At 38.8% G+C, this 21,483-nt stretch overlaps 1 protein-coding gene and 2 long non-coding RNA genes across 9 annotated transcripts; 2 read left to right on the top strand and 1 right to left on the bottom strand.

Annotated features, from left to right (window-relative positions):
* The first annotated feature begins 358 nt into the window (after positions 1-358).
* On the top strand, positions 359-11,062 carry LOC109955382 (uncharacterized). 3 transcript variants are annotated; one of them, XR_002274262.1, is made up of 4 exons: positions 359-798; positions 3,898-4,046; positions 10,239-10,343; positions 10,920-11,062. It is a non-coding gene; the product is annotated as an uncharacterized LOC109955382 (long non-coding RNA). The 3 variants fall into 3 exon arrangements; XR_002274260.1 differs by having other exon boundaries at positions 10,917-11,062; XR_002274261.1 differs by lacking the exon at positions 10,920-11,062 and adding an exon at positions 10,661-10,910.
* On the bottom strand, positions 5,761-19,577 carry ranbp3b (RAN binding protein 3b). Of its 5 annotated transcripts, none has more exons than XM_020591506.1 (18): positions 18,691-18,811; positions 17,551-17,618; positions 17,385-17,440; positions 16,382-16,418; positions 16,220-16,297; positions 16,019-16,090; positions 14,882-14,947; positions 14,590-14,682; positions 14,268-14,377; positions 13,787-13,903; positions 12,499-12,599; positions 12,322-12,397; positions 12,122-12,218; positions 11,157-11,281; positions 10,939-11,059; positions 10,192-10,334; positions 9,705-9,900; positions 5,762-6,927 (listed from the first exon to the last, which is right to left on the bottom strand). In XM_020591506.1, exons 2-18 carry the CDS (start codon positions 17,552-17,554, stop codon positions 6,884-6,886), a joined length of 1,536 nt encoding a protein of 511 aa, XP_020447162.1. In that variant the 5' UTR covers positions 17,555-17,618; positions 18,691-18,811; the 3' UTR covers positions 5,762-6,883. The 5 variants fall into 5 exon arrangements, with proteins under 5 accessions (XP_020447161.1, XP_020447162.1, XP_020447163.1 ...); XM_020591507.1 differs by lacking the exon at positions 18,691-18,811 and adding an exon at positions 19,139-19,145 and having other exon boundaries at positions 5,768-6,927; XM_020591503.1 differs by lacking the exons at positions 17,551-17,618; positions 18,691-18,811 and adding an exon at positions 19,458-19,576 and having other exon boundaries at positions 5,768-6,927.
* On the top strand, positions 11,224-11,809 carry LOC109955383 (uncharacterized). The gene is made up of 2 exons (XR_002274263.1): positions 11,224-11,302; positions 11,386-11,809. It is a non-coding gene; the product is annotated as an uncharacterized LOC109955383 (long non-coding RNA).
* Positions 19,578-21,483: the final 1,906 nt, after the last annotated feature.

Here is a 21,483-nt window from a genome sequence, read left to right as displayed (position 1 = left end):
CATCCTTTGGAAACCATGCATTTCTGTACAAAATCCCATGCCAGCCCATCCAGTAGTTGTTGAGATATTTCAGTCTGTACCATGGATGTCATAGACAAATGGCCAAACTGGGCATGCGCATGAGCTTCGGACTAATGGGTGCCTTTGGCTTTAAGATTTTATTTTTTGTAATAAAGTTGTTTTTTAACATGTTAAAATATTTACATTTTCCTATCATGGAGTAAATGCCATTTTAGTATAGTAAAATTATGAGGTTATTTTGAAAGGCAGTAATAAGTTGTAAAGACGTAAGGGCAAATGTCAAATGTCAAATGTGTCAATGTAATCGGCGAATGTAGGTAGGGAATTTTTTTTAAAAAAAAAAGGAAGCTAATGTTTCGTTTCGGCAAATTGTTTCCATTTTGAGTAGTTTTTACTAATAATACGTGGAAGGTGACGGTAGTGTTAGTGTTAACTTCCTGCTAACGCTAACGTTAGCCCAAGCTACCGGTGGATGCTAATGCTGGCGCTAACTGCTCATACTCTTAAATCTCCTGTGGAAGCAAACAACGCCAGCGGCCGAAGAAGCAAGTGCATCGGAAGGCAGATCAAAACTATTTCTAGTGGATAGTAGACTGTAGGGAAGTATTTCTACTGAGAATGTAACTTTAAACACAAAGCGAGCTAACTAGCTAGGACAGGGATGACACAAACAGCTGCACATGCTGTCGTTCATGGTCACTGAGCTGAACTCGTCCAGGAGTTGGACTTGGACTTGATCGATGATTTCCTCTAAAATTCTGGAAGAACGTCGTTTAGGTAATATATGTTTCTTATTTTGTACTGTATTTTCTTTGTGACATTAGTTGTGGAGTTTTGTGTTGTGTCCTGATTAAGTATGGGTTGCGTTTGGCTTTGACTCTTACAGATGAATAATGTAGGCTAAGCCCTGCTGTAGGCTACCTGTTCAAAACTCGTAAACTCTGAAATATCCGTAATGTAGCATCAAAATTAATGAAGTAATACATGCAGCTGATTGGGCCTGTGCTAGAAGTCGTGTTGTACTTCACTTACATTGCTAAAATGTAATTAATTTGCATCGCTAAAAATTATTTTAACAAATCTTCTATGATTTTTTTTTTTGTTAAATTCAATTTGAGAAAAACAAACACACCCTAATGTCCACACAAGTAACCAATAATGGAAAGCCATTAGGTTGACTCAAGTACTATACTTAAAGTCCCCCATGGCTGCTCATTTGGCTCATTTCCAGCCATTTAATATTTAATCTTGGGTACCTCTGGATTAGCTTTGTATCCAGCATACCTCCAAACAGTCTGTAATTATTTCAAAACTATAAAACTAGAGAGCCTCTACATGAAAATGAGAGGATAATTCATGAACACACACACACACACACACAACGTCTGCTACCAGTGTTGACGAAATTTGTTTCTGCATCAAGATGTGTTTCCCCCAGCCTGAATCCTAACATTATCCTAACCACAACCACTGATGAAACTGCATTTTGAACAGGGGAAACACATCTGTAGGGGAACACTTTTCGTACAAGACTGGTCAGGGTGCCAGGACAACGCATAAACAAAAACACATTGAGAAATAAGGTATAACAATGACAATAACTCAAATCCTACCTGACGTGTTCAAGCCAGAATATGAAAGTGGACAGCACAACAAACCACAATGGCATTAATTAATTTGAATTTTTCCTCCATAGATAGGTAAACAATGGTATATGTTTTGATGGAAAGAGATGTGTCACACTCTAAACAAAGTGGGTAATTGAGAAACCCCATATTTTAACTGGCATAATGCAGTAACTTCTTCAGCCTTACAACAATTCTCTACAGAAACAGCGCATTAACAAACATGCAAAATGTGTGGGTTTTTAAAAGTTACCGTTAAGTCCCACCGAGTGGTGGAAACATCACTCCCTTTCAAGTAGCTCAGAGGTTGGTAAATCCATTCAGTGGTCGCTGCGTCTTCCCCCACATGACCACATACAGTCCTGAAGTAGTGAAACTAATTCCACCTTGTAGGTTAGACCCAGTCAGGTAAAACAGCCAGTCCCTGTACAGGAGTGTTCTCGGACATGCAGTAACCTCAGGCCTTGTATTTTCCTCCACATCCTCTGGTCACAGTGCAGCAGCAGGAGGGCAAATATATCCACAAAAACCATATGCAGTTGAGAAATGTAACTTTTATCACATAAGACTTTACATTGTTGTTAAAAAAAAAAAAAAAAAAAAAAAAAGTCTTGTGAGCAAGAGTTTGCAAGACTTGTATAAACTGAGTGGCTTCTGCATAGAAGTACTGGAACATATGCCTAATTGTTTTGAATTTTAGGTCACATTTAAGATTATAATTTGCCATTGTAGATAAGGAAAAGCATGCCATGGGCTCTTTAAGGGGCCACATTTATGCATTTCCCTTTGATAAAGTATCCCTCTCCACCCCCCACCTTTGGATAAATGTTATAAAGTCCTGCCATATATTATCAAGATTTCCTATATAGTACCACTTATCCTTCATTTTGTCTGACAACATGTGGTGATTATGTGGTTACCATCATCATTATTATGTCTGTATGACTGATGCCTGAAGCATACAATGAAAGAAAAGGCATGCTTCAGAAAAACAGTTGTGTTACTATGCAACCTGCTTTAAGTGAACAGGTAAAGACAACCTCTGAACATTCCACTAACTGTGCTCCCAGTGCATCAGTGTTTTGGTACTGAGGTCCTTATGTAACAGCATTTTGAGCAGAGAAAGGCCCTAAGCACCATAAATCAGCGGAGACTTGTATAAGAGGAGTGGAGTGTCATTTTATTTTATTTAGTTTACTTTTATCCTATGAAGAGAGAACAGTCTCAGATTCCAGTATAACATTTGGAAATGCATTTAAACATTTTAACAGCATCTGCTTAGGTTTTGAAATAAGTCATTATGATGACCTGTAGCTCTTCAAGACTGGTTACGTAGAAGCCTAGAAAATTATAAGAATTAGAATATAGTACAATTTATAGTCTATCCAAAGGAAATGGACCAGAATGGCTGTTGATTTATGGTCCAGAAATATTAGTGTTTGAAGTATATAAATCATTTTTTATGACTGCGCAACAGCCATTTATACAAATAAGCGGTGACCTTTTATTTCTGCAGCTAATTTGATAAATAGGTAACAGTTTGAGTAACTTTTTTTTGGCAGAAAAGCCAAAACTTGACTAGTACCTGCTTCTTAAATGTTTTCTGCTTTGTTCTATTTTTTATGCTAGGAAATTGAATACCTTGAGGTTATGGACTTTTGGCAGACAAAACAATACATCTGAAAACATCAGTTTGGATTCTTGGAAGTTGTGATGAGCATTTTTCACAATGTTTTGACATAGAAAAAGGTTAATTGAACAATTGACAGATTAACTGATAATGAAAAAGTCATTAGTTGCAGTTTTACAGGCGAGGTATTAATTGCTAATCAAAACATTTGTAATTAAGATGAATGATTGGGCTAAATAGGCAACATTCCACATGAACCCAGAGCACAAGATAAATCATGTGAGAAATATGTAAAATGCTAGCAACTGAGATGTACACAGTGAAAACTATTACATGCCATAATTCACTGAGAGGAAATAGCCTTTCCCCCTACAATTGTGTGTCACCTACAGCAGTGGTTCCTAATCTGGGGCCAGGGTCACCAAAAGGGGTCAGAATATAGAAAAAGATTGTTAATTTTTGTCTTGTTGTTCCCCTAAAGTTGCTTTTCTAAATTAACTTAACATCAGCTAGTCCATATCTTTGCTGGAGGCTTTTAATAGCAACAGAAGATTACAACAACATCATATGACTGCAGTTTTAGCCTCTCTCACCCCTTATGATTGATTTCTTATTTTACAGATCAGTACATTGTCAGGAGTAAAGGAGTTGTTGACCACTGGGAGGAGGCTCAGATCTTCAGAGCAGGGACTTCTGGCTGGTCCAAGGTCAAGCCTGACAACGATAGATAATCGCTTTGCTGTTGTTGCTCCTCGACTGTGGTACAGCAGGTGAGTAGAAAGCTTCTCAAAACTAATTTGTCCTCTGTGACTTTCTCATGATCCTTGCATTTGGTGAACCTGAAGGAGAACCTCCGTGTAGGATTTCAAGGCCTCAAGCAAACGCAAACGACTCAAAATTATGGAGATAGATTTACAGTAATTTCATGAAGTCAGACCCCCTTTCCTTTTGCACACTTGTGATGATTCAGACAGTTCAAGGCTTTGTCTAAAATTACTCCCTCATTTACTCACTTCTCCCTGTGTATGCTCAGAAGTTCATTAAAGGATAAGGCCAGTCATTTTCTATATTAACAGTATTTTGAACATCCCCATGCAGTGACTAAAACCAACCTTCACTGTTACTGTCTGTCAGTCCTGGATTAGTTTATTTGTCTGTGCCATACCCCTCCATTATTGGAAAAACAATTAAAAGCATATCAGGAAAACACACTGCTACACTGGGTGACGTTTCCTCATTACAAAACACAAACGCCTAATATTTTTTAAAAATACCACCCCAAAGGCTGACGTAAGCAAGAGCCCATGCACAAAATGTATGGATATTCTCAACAAACATTAGGGTCTTGTGTTTCGTAAGGAGGAAACATGTCACCCTGTGCAGCAGGGTGTTTCCCTGATATGCATTTTTAATCTTTTCTTTTTTCCTTTTACAACAATGGAGGTCTATGGCACAGACAAATAAGCTCATCTAGGACTGACAATCATGAGTAGAGCCAGTTCATTGTTGGTTTTACTCTGTTTAAAATACTGTAAAATCCAAAAGTGACTGACCTTTCCCTTTAAATATGGAGCACAAAATTAAAATTTTGGACAACTTACTAATCATTTTGCATCATCACTGCTGTAAAATGTGGAGCATTGCATTGTGGGATTGTTAACAAGTAGTGTATATGCCATGTACACAATTTTTTCCATTTCATTGTGGAATTTTTGAGTGCACTGTCAAGTATAGTGGTAAAATTTACATGCACTTGAAGTAACACAGTAATACGCCTAACATTCTGCAATACTGCACAATGTGGTGATTGTTTTTGGACACATCTAAAAGAAAATTAAAGTACACAAAATGCACCTGAACTAATTGGGAGTGCCACAGCAAAGGGTCTAAAATGAAAAGCTTCAGTTTTTGATTTTTAATAAATTACCAAAATTGTCAAACACATTTTTACTTTGTTCTTATGGGTTACTGAAGTGTGCAAAAAGTGAAGGGGTCTGCATTAGTTTCTGGAGTGACTTTACATTTTATACTGTCCAACATCTAAGGTCAGATATTTTTTCCCATGACAGTGCAGTCATTTACAAGGGACAGAGCAGAAAAATACTTTGTCACCACAGAAAGGCAGATAAGGAGAGTTTGGGAGCAGTAGCAGTTTTTAGTTTGGATGTATAATTATGTCAGGATGGTGTGATAGGTGTATGCATCAAATATTCATGACCTTGTGCCTGATGCATACAGTATATGAGCAAGTATTGGTCTGATTACAGCTCAGTGCAGTCAGAGCACAGCATTCATCAACTTGTGGGCCAGAGCCAACAGAAAACGGATGAATGACTCATTCAAGGTTGAAATGTGTTATCTCTTTGGCTGTTATTCCACATTGTAATGTTTTGACTCAGTACAGCTAAGATAATTACTATCAATGTATATACTATGCTCTGCTGAATTGTCAGGCTAGAAATTAGGAAGTTTAGATCTTGCATAGATAATCAAATTTTAGAAGGAAAAAAAATCAAGTCGTTCCAAAATGTTTTATTTTGTAAAGGGGGCAGTTGGAGATGAGAAAACACGGTGCGCTACTAAATGATTTTATTCAAATGTACATGAAGTTTCAAGGGGTATTACAGTTAATTTCAGGATTGGAAAATTTGAGTGTTGTCGTCTTTCCAACATGTTCCCAAAATGCGAATGGACAAATTGTTTATTTTCAAAGTAAAAATATGCATCAACACAATCCCTTCTGATGCTGCAGGTAAAACCAGAAGTAGCAGTTATATGTAGAATGTAGACAGTCAATTCTCTTGATCAGGGGGAATCAAAAACCCACAAGGTAAAGAATGACTTAACATCTTATTAATTTAGAGAAAATTTGAGGTAAGTCCTTTTGCCCTTGCATTACTAACTCATTAGCAGAAGCCGAGTCTTTTATTCAATATAATATAATTCAATAGGAAACGTAACTGATATTAATGACAATTTGGATAGACTTGGCTAGCCATTACAAACAGCACATATGTGTTGATGTCTCATGACAGTGATGGCCCAAAATAAATTAGATTTGCCAAACGTAACACAGAGACTGGCTGGGATGGGAGGTTTGGACTCCATGTTGGAACAACTGATTGGATGACTAGGCAAATACACTGTGAATGAAGCTCCTCTGGATGTGGCGTCCAGAGGTACAGCTGTAGAGTGAGTAAAAAGGTCCCAAAGTAGAAACTGCAGTCTTAACATGTGCCATACATTAAAATGTAGAGGAAAACACCCATACACTCATCAATATGATGAGCAGAAAAGTCCCAAACCAAAGCTTTGAAGTCTTTATTTTTGCTATCGGGGGAGGAAAAATACTCAAAAACAAAAATAAAATGCAAAACAGGAGAGGGAGGGAGGAAGAAAGACTCCAGATATTACGCTGAATGCAGAGAAGATGAACTGCACGAGTTGGGCGAGACACTCCGGCACAGGGGGTTATTTCCTGGAGCTAGACTTCTAATATCCAAAAGTACTGGTCTGGAGGACCCAGGTTGGTCAAGGGGTGTCCATGGAGATGCCTACAGCAAAATGCTTCAACAGCAGCATCTTAGTAGGCTGTCCAAGATTGACGCTATGTGCTTCCTGCCGCCTGACTGTCTCCTCCCTCCGAGTTACCTGTAAGAATAAAGTGACAGCAGGTTGACAAGAGTTTTGTTAGATGAGTGGTCTGAATATATGTAAGTGCACTGCATTCACTAAAGGGGAAAAAAATTGTAGGTTCATATCTCATAAGATCTTATCAGGATCTCATAATTGGCCGCGTGTCAACTGACTCGTGGCTTCAAATAGTTCCAAACAGCCGATTCAGAGCCATTGTTTTCTATATGAAACTGAGGGATTTGAGTAAAATACTAACATTACTTTTAACTAATTTTGTTGTTGTTGTTGTTGTTGTAGATAGCTCAGCTAATTTAGCCAGTTAGCTAGGTACCTAATTTATTAAAGTTGAGTCAAAAAGGTTGTAGAATGTGTTTTTACATGTCACTAGCTTAAGATGTCAAGTATAATTATTGCTGTTGATTTCAATTTCTTACTTTAGAAGATAGCAGGCAAGTCACTGTAAATCTATGGTGCTGCTCCTTATGTGAGAGGGGCCGAGCTCCAGCCACTTGCTGCGACTATTGTGTGAGTAGCTACTGCCTGCTACTGTTAGCTGTCGGTAGCTGCGAGTGTGCGCTAAAATGGTACGTGCATTGGGGCATGTGCAAATTACAGACCTATTCCTTTACTTGGGTTTTTGCGACAGGTCAGTATATGTTCATTCATTTTGTGTTTTGATTGTGTATTAAGATAGTATTTTATGATGGTTAGACATGTTAACGTTTTCACTTTCATCTACTGTAGTTTGAGCCACTGTGGCAGCTGTGATAAACAATGATCATGTGGCCCTCACACTGTAAATAAACTATAATGATAGCATGCCACCGTATTTATGATGTAGGTTATTTTACTGCAAACAGCAATGTGAGATCTTCTGGCTCAAAGTACAGTACATTAAATTGAAATGGTCGTGTCTAACCATTGTAAAATACTATCTTAATACACAAAACACAAAATGAATGAACAGTGTAGCCTACCTTAAAGAGCCCTATCAATACTGACCTGTTGCAAATACCCAAGTAAAGGAATAGGTCTGTAATTTGCACATACCAACATTGGCATTTTAGCGCACATTTGCAGTCACCAACAGCTAACAGTATCCGGCAGTAGCTACTCATAAAGTGGTCGCAGCAAGTGGCCGTGGCTGCATTTGGAGCTCGATCCTACTGCCTTACGTTTGGAACTATTCAATGTTCCACTGATCCACCATACTGTTAAAAAAATTCTTTATAGAGTCAGTAAAGATGTTGCTAATCTCCTTTTTAAATCTGGTCTAGGTTACATTTGAAAAAGTTGTATTTATAAGTACGCTGAATTAACGATCTCTATCAGCAGTTCATTCTGCTGCCAACTGTTGGATATGCTGTCAGACTTGCCTGCTGAGGAATCCTAAAACCAAATGTTTCTCAAGCAAGTTCTGAAGCTTTCCAGCTCATTTTATGTGCATAGTAACTTACACTGTAAGCAGCAACTTTGAAGCCTGTAATTGTAAGATAGTAAGTCATAATTAGGAGATAAGATCCTACAATTTTTTTTCTTTGGTGAATGCAGTGCACTTTTATATAAATATCCACAAAGCAGCAATAAAACCAGAAACACTCCAAATCATGACATTCATTTGCTTTAACACTCAGTAATTACTTTAAGTGCATGCACCTCCTCAAACAAACTTCTTTGCATCAGGTGCGTATGCCAAGGAATAATACTAGTAGAGTAGCCCACACTGCCCCCAATGATATGATACTGCAAAATATTTTTATTCAGACCAAGCTACCATGCCAATGACATTATTAGCTGGTACTCTGATCTAACATAATGTAGACTCCTTCAAATTGATGACACTACATCCAGACCAACCAGCACAAGAAACAACAGCACAGTCGTCTCCCGGTTTGAATCTCGGTGCCTGCAGTCCACATGTCGAAGTGTCCTTGGGCAAGACAATGAACCCCCCAAGTTCGCGGTGATGGCGGCGCGTATGCACACAGCGGCCTGGGGCTTCTCGGGTCAGGCAAAATTTTGTTGTACATGTCAATGTTACAATGACAATAAAGCTTCTTCTTAAAGTTTGATTGTGATGTTTATGAATCTGAGTTTTGAATAGGATATGCTCTTTATTAGGGTCTATTCAGTTGTTGCAAAGGTTGTGTATGGATTTGCACTACTGGATAACCTGTAACTGTTGGCCTAAAAAGAATTTAACTTATCAATTACCAGACAACTGGATTTTTTTTTTTCCAAGTGTATAGATGCGTGTTTGTGGCTTTGTATTTATTTGGTGGGTGGCTTAAAATGTTATGAGAAAATTTGAATCATTATTGTGCTGTTGCTTCTTATACCGTGGAGTCATACGTAACATCAATTTAAAGGAGTATATACACCAATCAGGCATAACATTGACCACCTGTACATCTGTATGCACTTCAATGCAACACTTCTGCCATTATATTCAGAGGTGTCTGTAAATTTTTGCCCTGCCCATTGACATACATGAGAGGGTCAGAACATTAGGAACACCTCTGAATATAACACCACCTTTAACTATGACCTCAATAATAAACATAAAATTGAATTTATACATTTGACAGTCTCACCAAAAACTGAAATGTTAAAGCAGAAGTGTTGCACTAACGTGCATACAGATGTACAGGTGGTCATAAAGTTATGCCTGATCGACTTGGCCTGAACAAAAATTTTGTAGAGCATCAAAACAGTTTGTAGGTTATAATGTTTTTACTTTAACAGTAGGGAAATCAGGACTTTTCAAACACACAAAAAAATAAATCACTGACTTGTAGCAGGAGTGGAGGCTGAAGCAGAGGTGGAGGCATTGTCTTCCTCGTCACTGTCATCCTCATTGGACTGCGGCACCTCAGCCTCGGAGATGGATGTTGCTGGGGCCTCAGGCTCCTGCTCCACCCGGCTCTTCAGGGCTAAGATACGGTGGTGTAATGCTGCAGCCAGCTGACCTATGTCTTTAGAACTACCCTGAATCAAGAAGACAAAATGAAGTTGAAGGTGTCAATAATTCTGTCCAGCCCATTTCTGAAGCTCTGTGTGGAATCTATCAGATGTGGCTTTTTCCCCCCTGTGCTTTTTTTTTGTAACAATGTAAACAAAAGAAATAAGAATACCAAAGAATTTGTAATTGTAACAATCTTCTGGGAGAAGAGGAGCATTATCTGACAGAAATGCAGGGGTGCCAATACTTTTGGCAGTAAGTTTGTATATGTATATTTTTTGCACAAGCTTATTAATATAGTGTTTATTGATACATACCGATATTAGGAAGACCTTGACCCCTTGGTCCTCTGTGTCCATGGCAGTGATTCGTACACTCTTCTCACTGGCCTTATCCACTTGCATCTGGGGCCAAAGTTTGGTGTTCAGGATCAATCGGAGGCTGCCCTGGGTCCTCATCACTGGACGATGTAACCGCACACAAACACACACAGCATTAATGAACTATGGCTCCAAGCCACCATTTGTTTTGTTAAGTCCATGGTTTTCTACCAGATTATGATTTGAGTGCTGTGAGTTCTTGTCATAAAAAATAAGATACAATCAATAGTGACTGTAGGTCCATAGCCTCATCAAATGTCCTTTCCAAGGTCACCAAGGATGTTGTATGTGCTGAGACTTTGATACTTGTCATAAGTTCATTAGCATGGATACAGTGTTAATACATTGTCCACAATAATACTATGGTCTAAAATTTATTGTATTTAATGGTGTGTCCCCTCTACAGCTTAGAAGCATGTGAATGGGCTCCCCCTTGTGGTCACCGTCAGACAGTCTGAATTATCAGTGGATTTAATCACCTTAAGTAAAATGTCATTAATTTTTAACTGAGAAAAATGTTCCTGATTTCTCTCATCATCCCGGGATTTTCTTGCATTCAACTCACCATGAAAGCAAGCATTCAAACCATGCACTGGCTGCACCACAAGAAACTGATCCTGTGCACAATAACACCAAGTTGTGTTCTTTTTTTCACCCCCAAGAAGTTTCTGCAGGTATGCTTACCTAGACGTGACTGTAGTGTCCCATCATCTGTTGATGCCATGTCGTTGAGCCTCAGCAAACCTCGACCTCTCTCTATCCACGACTGAACAGTCTTCTCAAAAACATATAACTTGCATTGCATCTGGGGGAGAAAAAGAGAAGGGTACAAACAAGTACAGTATTACTCTCTGCCACATTTATTTACTGCACATCTGGAATCAGGAAAGCCCACCCTCTACCTGTAAAACATTGCTTTCTGATTCTTCTCCAGTTTTGACATCAACCTTCTCTAAGATGCACTTCTTGGCTGTGGCTTTGGTGTATGCTGCTGCAGACTCCTCCAAAGATTCAGACACATTGTTCACTGGTGATATAAAACACAACGGTGAGAAATTATGCTGAAGATGTTTGCTCTTCAAGCTGTTCCCATCAACAAGTCAACAAGACGTTTGTTTGGTTTTCCATAAGGTTCTTGTTGTGACAAAAAACATTCTCTGCACAATTCTGGACCCAGGATGGCACTCTGTCACTCACAGTGGAGGTCTCAAGGCTGCTGCAGATCATTGGCAGAACAGAGCCGATTAAGCTACCTAAACATGGAAGGCTACAATTACAGTGAGATAATACATAGTATGTTTCAGTGAGCGCCCACTCAATCCACTGACAGTAAAAAGATATTTAGAATTTCATAGCTGCTGCTTGCAGGCCCCAAAATAAAGGACTACTGACAGTCATATTAACACACCAACCTTGGTTCATGATCAGTTAACTAACCAAATAAAGGAAATGCCATTCCTTATAGTCATAGCCTCATTTGTCCAAACCAAGTCATGTCATATTCTTACATTTGTAGTATATTATTCCCTAAAAACAAGCAGATGATAATTTGAATGTGAATAAACTGTGTATGAAAACAAATGGGTGTGTCCAAAATATGCTGGAGGGTGTAACTCAAAAACTTAGCCCTTGTGTTACCAAATTCAATGGACGATTGTCCACAGAGAAAACTGCCTCAACTTCTAAGGAAATATCTAGATAGTGGTTTGAAATTTGCATCTCAAATTACAGGCTGATTAAATGTCTGACTGTGCCAGATCTTGTTGTTTATGGTTGTCACTTGAGTGTAGCCAAGTGTCTCCTAATTCTCAGTTGTCTAGCCAAACACCAAATACCTTTTCAATAATCAGTGGGTTTGTGTTTTTACCCTTTTCTGGGGTGGTTTCCTGTGACGAGGGCTCTGAAACAGAGACAACTGAAGCCTCTTTATTTTCCTCATTTGAGGCTTCTCCTTTGGGTGGACTCTGAAAACACAATAAAGCTGATCAGTGGAACTAATTTAAAGCTGACTCATTAGGAGTTTTGCAGTATGACAGAATATCTATCCAACAAGCTCAATCCACTCACCAGAACTCGTTCCGACATGTTCTGCCCGAAAATAAATTTTGCCCCACTGTCTGTACTGTTTGTAGCATTTTTTGAACTGAAAATGGAGGAAAGAAAAAAAACATTAGTAATTTGATTGAAGTTAATTATAAACGAAGATGAGCTTCTAAAAATACACATAGGACACAATTTCATTACCTTGGGGTGGAGATGTACTGTAAGAAATAATTGGTGCCCTCTGATTGAGGCTCCAGTGGCACACTATCCTTTGACCTATCTTCTGTACTGTTCTCATCCAACTAGAGGGGGGAAAAAAACACAATTGTGTTAAATTTGGAATCATGCACGACTTATGCTTAAAGATAAAAAAAACCCTTGAACAAATCTATGTTTTATGAAAATCTTGACTAACATGCAGCATAGCAAGTGAGTGGGCAGCACATCATGTTTTCCATATACTCTAAAGATTCTAATAGCTCCAGACTCATGACATTTACACAGAATAATATTGGACAAACCCAAGAAGAAATGCACATCCTGCTCATCATCTGCCAAAGAAAACTTTTTTTTTAAAAGAACCAATACTCTTAACATAATACAAGTGTCACAATGTGGGCTATAATACGGTAACAAGCTATTCAGAGTGACAGCTAGGGATGCAATGGTATGAGATTTTCATGGTACGATAACCATCTCAGAAAATATCACGGCATTATGATATTACACAATTAGTCTTATCAGCTATAACGACCCTCGGAAGAATGAAAAAAGGATCTTTTTTATTGAGAGTGACTGTGCTGGTTGACTGAGCTAGGTGTTAGCACCAGTAGTAGAGGCAGTATTCTCATTTACTTAAGTAAAAGTACTGATATACTGTAAAAGTGGCCTACTCCGTTACAAAAATGTACTTAAAATATTAAAAGTATTATAGTATGCTACTCAGTGCAGAAAAAAAGTTGTACTATACAGTATATTATATTAATAGCCCATCACTCATGCACCAAGTGTGTTGCTGGGATCAGTGTGAGTTCTCAGACTGTAAGTCAGAGATTAGCGAACGACAACGTGGAAAATTATTTTGATATTTTGGTGTTCTTGAAGGTGTTCATTTTAAGGTATCCAAAGTAATCCTGCACTGCCAATTTAAATTTCTTTTTTGGTGGATGGAGTTTGGCGATATCAGCCTCCTCCTCTCTGCCATTTGTTTGCTGCATGTGCGCATGTGGTGGGCAATAAGGGGAAGAAAGTTGTACATACATTGCATGTTTTTTTCCAATACCATTAATAAGCAAATGTGCATGGTACGGGTACTGTTAATTTCATACCATGGTTTACTGTAAAACCAGTATACTGCTGCAACCCTAATGACAGCTCAAAGACAGATGGAGCCCCTCATCTGACTGCCACTTTTATTTATCCATTTTTGTGCTCACTGCATAATCACAGACAGCTTATAAAACAAATGGAAAAGCAGAGAAGAACCCACCTTTGCTCTGTCTTTGATATTCTGACCAAACACAAAAGATATCGCTACATCTGTCTCCTTCTCTCTCCCGCCTCCATCTCTGTTACCACTTGCTCCATCTTCCTTATTTTCATGTTTCTGAAATGGGAACATAAAACCACTAGCCAACTTTTATCCATTTTCACTGGTGTATTTGTCTATAAAATGGCAGCAACTACTGCAACAACTACTCTTCGCTCTCGAGCAAGGGGGGGGGGCAATAAATTTCACTCATGATACAGTGACTCATTTGATGCCTAACATTTGCCCAATTTTTTATAAATTCCAGACTCGATATAATTTATCATTACAGAGAAGCATGAAAATACCCACAACCCTGTGGCTCCCACAATGGTTTTCCACATTTTGATCTCTTAAACAAAGCCTGTGCTGAACTGACTGGCATTGTTTTTTTAATAGCACACCCCTGATTGTAACAAGCTGAGATTTAGCAACTCCTCACCAGTGTCTTGGCCAATGTGGCTGAGTGCTCTGTGTTGTTCAGGAAGAGGGACTGGGTAGCGGGTACCCCATCTGATGACTTCTTCACACCATTGGTTCCACAACTGGAATCTAAACATACAAACAGAAGGACAAAGATAATGTAGTGATTTTTTTTTTTTTACTGTCCTGAAGGAAATAAAGCCTGTAAGGCACATAGAGAAAACACACTGTGCAGGTTACCAGTATTTCAAGTTAAATTATCAGAAAGAAAATTTTATGATTTTTGAGAATGTTATTTAGGTATCAGCTAATGACTGTAGGTGACTCCAAGTTTTACTTACTGGACTCTATATGAGCTTTAGAAGGCGGTGCCTGGAGAACTGCAGGGCGGAGGACACTGCGTTGCTGCTCCTTGGGTTTCTGACTTGGAACACCTACAACACAGGAAACCTGACTCAACTTTTTAAACAAGATGTTCTGTATCTGCACATTCAAGTCTAGATGTATCACTTCCATTTCTGAGAGGGGTCATATAAAAAAGGGTGCAAGTCTCAGTTCTTTTTTTTTTTTATTTCAACGACCTGAGTACAAGACAATATTACACGAAAAAGACAAACAACATCAAACACCAACCTGAACTTGGTGCCTGTCCATGTATGAGAGTGGGTGGCTTTAAACGGAATGCCACCGGCTTCTCCTCTGGTAAGATGAAGCACAAGAGGAAGTAGATATTAAAAAAATAGATCTAAGATTTGCACAGCTACTTAGAAACTTCCTTCTGTCTTTTCCCCTCTCTAACAAAGCGCCAGTTACCACAGCAACCCTTGTAGAACTTGAGTTGCGTTGCTGTCCAACTTGTGTGCGGTAACATGGTGTGCTCTAGAGTCAGATTTATTCCCAAATTTGACCCAAACATGGTCACAAATCTCAACAAAAAGACAGGAACAGCATGAAAGTGAGACATGAATCTGTTGTGTACCGACTTATTACATCAATGACATCTAACTAAGCCTGTCCTGTGTCCCCTAATTTGGGTTTTGACAGTTTCCCCCCTCCTTTTTTCAGAGAGAAACAAGATAGAAATATTATCCCTCAAATTTCAAGATAACTAATCTGGGAACAGCCATTATAAGAAAGGTCAATTCAGAAACAGGAACAGTGGCCCATCAGCACAAGACATAACTGGCTTATAAATTCCAACTCATTGCTGCAGCCATCTATCAGCACATGACACTAAAGCATCTTATAAAAATAAACCATCTGTCTTCACCAATATCAAACTCAAGCTTTTACTTCTTCCAATACTGGCATCATAAATTTGACTGTTAAACTCTGAACAGCCAGAGGACCCAATTCCTTCAGAATAACCAAATCTCAAACAAACAAGCCTGAACCGAAAGATGTGTTCAACTTGACTGCATGTTTCTTCAGACTTATTTAATTTTATAACATTAATACTACATAAAAAAATGTGCAAGAGTAATTTTTTTTCTTCAACTTTTAACATGTGCACTCATGTTGAATGTACGTTGACTTGTTCTTTAATCACACACCTGAAAAAAATCCAATCCTGTCTGTGGATGCTGTGTTTTGCATTCTTCAAAACTGCTTTCTGAAATATAATCCTTGGGATAGCAAAAGTTACTGTTTACCTCTCTTAGTCATTTCGTTGTGTTTGTTGCCCTAAACTCTTCAAACATTTTTTATTTTTTTTACTGCCTGTGGCCTTTAAACTGTGACGAGAAACTAATAGCGGTTTAGATGCCTTACCTGGCTCAGAGTCAGAGTTCCCTGTTGGTGATTGGCAGAAACTTGGGGGCATGAATACATTGTTCTTGGGAACTGCAAAGTAGCAGAGAAGTATTGCACTCAGCATACAAATCAATGGGTATACACCACAAGCAAGAACCAAGGAAAAAAAAAAAAAAAAAAAAAAAAAAAAAGGAACAAATGCTCATCACATGGCCTTACCAGAATGTGGGGGTGGGAACGATGAGGTCCTTTCCCTTTTCACAGGAGGGCAATAGCTTCTTTCATCTTTATCTGAATCTGAAAGTAGCAACAATAATAATAATCATAATACAGTTTAAATAAATCTATGAGAAAGATATGAAGCTTGGACATTTCATTTACCTTCTCCATCCTCTGCACTCGAGCTCTCTGCAGATCGCTGAAAGAAAACACAGTGAGGCTTTTAGTTCTAATTTATTCCAAAAGAGTTAACTGAAATCATTAGAAAATTAAAAACAAAAAAATAACACTAGGCTGCATCTGGCTTGACCTCAGTGATTTTCTGTCTGGAGCTACAATACTAGATAAAAGTTAAAAGTAGAATCAGTTCAAGCAAGATGTGCTAGACATGCCATCAATATATGTTATAAAGCTTTATTAACAGTTCTGCTAATGTTGAATGATTTGTGCTCAGAAACTCTTCTGTGATATGTGCTTTTCAAGAATTCAGTCCTGGCCGAATTTAAGTATAAATTAGGGGTGGAACAGTTCTGAACTCGAAACCGCAAACCAAATGTCCATGGTCTGGGTTGGCGGTTCTAGCAGATGGAACCACAACCCCTAGTGCCTTCTCTCTGTGTTGGCGTTTGACCAAGGGCGGCACTTGGCTCCTCTACACATACAATGGGCAGCATCTGAAATGCTGGAGTGACACTAAAATGAAACTAATGACTTCACACCTGTGCTTTGTTCCGTACATGCAATAAAACCTAGGCAAATTAGCCTCATCTCCCTCACGTCTGTACTCCCTTCACCAACTACGGTCGGCTCAGGCTCGCCCTGTCCAACCTAACCTGTATCACCATTAGTGTGTCCACTAGGGTATTTTATGGTCATTTTAAGACTGGGGCTACCTTGTTGTGGACTATCATCTGAAAAGCTGATTCTAATACAGTTTTTCTTCACAAACTACAGCAATAGAATCATGATAGAATCTGTGTCTAAACTGGGTAAATTATAATTAGATTATATCATAAAAAAAGAAATATTTATGTGCACATATGTATTCTTTTACAAATCATCAGTAAACTTAATCTCTGTTTACTGCACAATTCTTATGAAAATAATATCTGAAAAGTCATAAAATATGGTTCCAGCCTTGATAAAACAACATAGAGAACCTTACCTTCTGAGCTTTATCTTTTTGGAAAACAAACACAGGAGGCGCTATGGCAGGTTTGTCTGTTAAAAGAAGATATAGGCTAGTCATCCAAACACTAAGGTGTACAGCAGTCCCATCTGTTTAATTCTACAAGCATTACAGTTGAAAAAATCCTAAGGCTATGACCTACTCATTGTGTGACCTTGATGTTTCCCTTTAAGGTAGTGAGTAGTAGTGTAGGAGGTTGTGCCATCAATACTAAACAGAAACCAAGCATTTAAATACAACATTTCAATGCACTGTGACATATAATGCTGCCAATAATCATCTTAAACTTAGGGAGGTTTACTTAACCATCCTGTAAAACACAGACTGTATGACAGATAAACATTGTGGATCATAAACTTATAGCGCCTTTATAAGACGCTTGCAATTATGTAAAACAGCAGTTTATTTATATGTCAAGTTTAGCTGAGTCAAAAATAACTACAAAAGACAGCAGTGTGGGGGGAAAAAGCGTGGCCAAGATGACTTATAAAATGGTGAACAATGTCTGACTTCAGTCAATGTGGACCAGTCTTCAATAGTCCTAATCAGACTATAGGACACTTAATCTTACAATTCTATTATGAGCACCAGGACATAAATTAAGCAATGCTCAAAACAGTAAAACATCCAGATCAAAAGTAAAAGGCAAATGTAAATACCAATATATCACACAATCTTCAAACTTTCAGTCCATCTGCATGGCCGGTTAAAAACTACAGCTACTTATGTAATCAAAACGGCTTTATTCATTTTCATTTATTGGTGTTTACTTGCTGCTGTATGCTTGTCATAACAAACAAGATTAGCAATTGGCAGGGAGTGTAATAATATGTCACCTCGGGCCACTTAATGTGCTTACCTAGGCACTGTAACCTCTGTAAAATGTCTAATCCTGTAACGTTAGCAAACAAAGGTTTTCCTATATCTAGGCCCGGCCTTTTATACAGAGCAGGTGTAGCGTCACTGTCGCGACGAGGCATAAATGCATGCAATAACAAGCCAATAGCCGCAGCGCGTAGGCCAGATTGTTTTCCGGACCCTCTCTAATGAACAATCTCGTTGCTAATTTTAGCTGTTCATATAAGAAATCGCGTTTTATAGCATAAAACATGGACATATTGTGTGACCTATATTTAACTTCGAGCTTTGTATACCTCTGTGGTTTGTAGTCAGTTTTCTCGGCTAATGAATGTTACAATACCAGCATGCAACACTGATATTCACTTCTGAAATTCACGTAGCCAGAGGTGTTCCCGGCTTATGTTAACCAGTTAGCACATACCTGATGGTTCCAGCAAATAGTCTAGACCACCGTTTGTTGCCTATAAGCGAACGTAGCTTTTGCTTACTTGCGCTAGTTAGCTCGCTAATGCGCTCTCTCTCGCATGAGTCATCTCGCTTGACAAGCAGCGACAATTAGATTCACAATGAATTTTCCCATATCATCCTAATAACAAACACACCAGGGTGGAATAAACAAATAACGTAAAGACAACAACGATCACGTCAAAGCATTGTCTCTTGTCTGCCGTTTTTCTACGCGCCTAAATGAACATTAAGCAATCGTGCAACTGAATGCTAACTAGCGCTGCTTTAAATAACGAGAATACGGTAAACAATTGCTATGTAATGAAAAACCAACAAGCATGCATTGCATTTTCACATTGGTTTTGTGATAAGCTGACTTCTTTTATATCTGGCCTAGCAGGCTTTGGTTTACATCCACAAACCGTTTAGCTTAGCTCATCAAACACACGAACTAAAAATAGCCGGGTGTTAGCGTTATGAGGCAAACCAGCTATTAACAGGCAGCCTTCGAGGGCGTTCCGAGGAATTCCAGGTATTAGCCACAGCCCAGCTGTTAGCACTGTTAGCCAGCTTGCTAACGGTCTAGTCTTGTAAACGCCGTGACGCTATAATTCCCTTGAATTTGCTATTAACCTGCGGCCAAGTAGCTTCACTTCAACTATAAAATATGCATAAAATGTTTAGACATGACTTAGGACACCACAGTAGCGGTATTGTTTCCTCATACTGCCACTTACTCACCTTCGTTTGCCAAGTCCGCCATTTTACTTCGACGCTCACACACCCACAACCCACCGCGCAGATATGCGAGGCAGAAGTGTTTTCAGTGGGGGACTAGCTACATTTCCATCGTTTAGTAACCCACTGAGCGACCCCCTGACTCTTCCTGTGCTCTTCATTAAACCACAAAGTACTGTGTGCTCATGGTTGCACCCCAAAATAGCAATGCCAGAATAGTTCGTCAAAAAAAATTACAAACTCAGTATCATTTTACTCACATTCTGGAGCTTTCTACCACATCACAGTCTTCTTCAGCTGATAGCTCAATTGTCCTCATCATTTATATAATTAAGTACAAGTCTTCAAGACCTGGAGGGATAAGACAAAGTGTCAGGAGGAGGAATTGCTGTCCACCCTACTTTATTAAAATAGAACCAAGGAAGAATGGTTCTCATAATAAAGTCTTTAAAAAACTTTCCCACACTGAAGGCTATTTTAGTCTTGACTATAGGCCTACAGTTTGTGAGCTATTTCCTCCCTGGCACACTATGACTTAACACTTTTTGTATATTTACCTTTCCAGTTTCAGCTGTATCTAGCATGCCAGCCAACAGCGTCAAGGTAAACAAACAAGGCATAGTTCACATTTCATGTATTCTGATTTTGTCCACATTTACATTTATACACATGGTGGTGCATTGTTGCGTCACACCAACAAGGATAATAAAACAGCCCTATCTAAAAAAAAACACTTATGACACTTTATGACACCAATGAAAACAGATATGATGTTAACTGTGATGTATATATATGTTTATATTCATACCCCATGCTTTGACAAATGGTCTGTAGTGATGTTAAGAATGAAAAGTACTGTACTTATCCTTAGTTAACACCTAGCTTGTTTACTTATTTACAGTCAGTGTTTCCTTGAGGTCTAACACACATCCTGAATGCATTTCCTAGCTCATACAACACATGCAGGGCCATATATTTGAATGTTTTTAAACAGGTTTGTTCTGCTTTTCCTCTTTTATTTCAGCCTGGTACCTTTTATGAAAGCTACATTCACTATGCTGTGAATCAAATAAAAAACATTACCAGCTCTTCTTCAGTACTTAATGGTCCCTAGAACTGTAAGGCACACAAAAAGATGTTATGCTCATCTGCTGCTTTGCATTTCATTTTTACTATAAAGGCAATGTAATTCACCTTACCTGCCACCAGAGGGTGAACTAGCATTTTGAAGCTGGGATTAAGCTTCCTGTATACTGAAACCATTATCACATACTATAGGATTCTGTACCAGCTTGTTAAAATTCTAAAGTGAAAGTATACATGGAGTCCATGAAGCGGTAACATGGTGAATCCATGCAACGTTGCAGATCTGCAAACAAGCTCTGTAACACTGTTAAAATAGTAAGAGTGGCTACCTCTATCAGAGGCTGGAGAAGGTGACTTCCTGACCTCCTGGTGTGTGTAATACATCCACTCCAGTGAAATAATATAAAACCACCCAAGACACACTGTATTACACAGAGCTATTTGTCTCACATGACTGTAACTAACACCCAATGAACCCCCGAAACCATCTTATTAGTTAAGTAATAATATATTTGATCTTATCTTCTGAGCAGAAGCATCTAAAGGGGTGGGTGTGACTCATGAGGTAGGGCAGTTGTCTTCCAACCAGCAAGTTGGTGGTTCGACTCCCGGTCTCCCCGCATGCCTAAGTGTCCCTGAGCAAGACACTGAACCCCGAATTGCTCCCGGTGGCCTGACTAGCGCCGTTGTGTGGCAGCCTGTCGTCATCGGTGTGTGAATGTTGTGTGTGAATGAGTGAATGGTGTATGATCTCCTGTAAAGCACTTTGGCCAGTGCAACACACTGTGGAAAAATGTGCTATATAAATACAGTACATTTACCATTAAAGAACACGGCTTCTGGGTAGCGCTAAATACAGCTGAGTGATGAATCTGTTAGAATAAGATCAAATGCTTGCTTGAAAGCTATACTCACAACAGTGCAGTTTAACAGGTTGCATATG

This window comes from Monopterus albus, unplaced genomic scaffold, assembly GCF_001952655.1.
Source record: "Monopterus albus unplaced genomic scaffold, M_albus_1.0 scaffold14.1, whole genome shotgun sequence".
NCBI lineage: Eukaryota > Metazoa > Chordata > Actinopteri > Synbranchiformes > Synbranchidae > Monopterus > Monopterus albus.
The sequence above is the reverse complement of the archived record's forward strand: the minus strand, read 5'-3'. Positions and strand labels throughout refer to the sequence as shown.

Coding starts and splice junctions, on each gene's coding strand:
- ranbp3b (XM_020591503.1), bottom strand. CDS start 19,479: ATGGCGGACTTGGCAAACGAAG. Junction 13,904..14,267: donor CCACATTGGCCAAGACACTG/GTGAGGAGTTGC, acceptor TTCCCATTTCAG/AAACATGAAAATAAGGAAGA. Junction 12,219..12,321: donor ACATGTCGGAACGAGTTCTG/GTGAGTGGATTG, acceptor TTGTGTTTTCAG/AGTCCACCCAAAGGAGAAGC.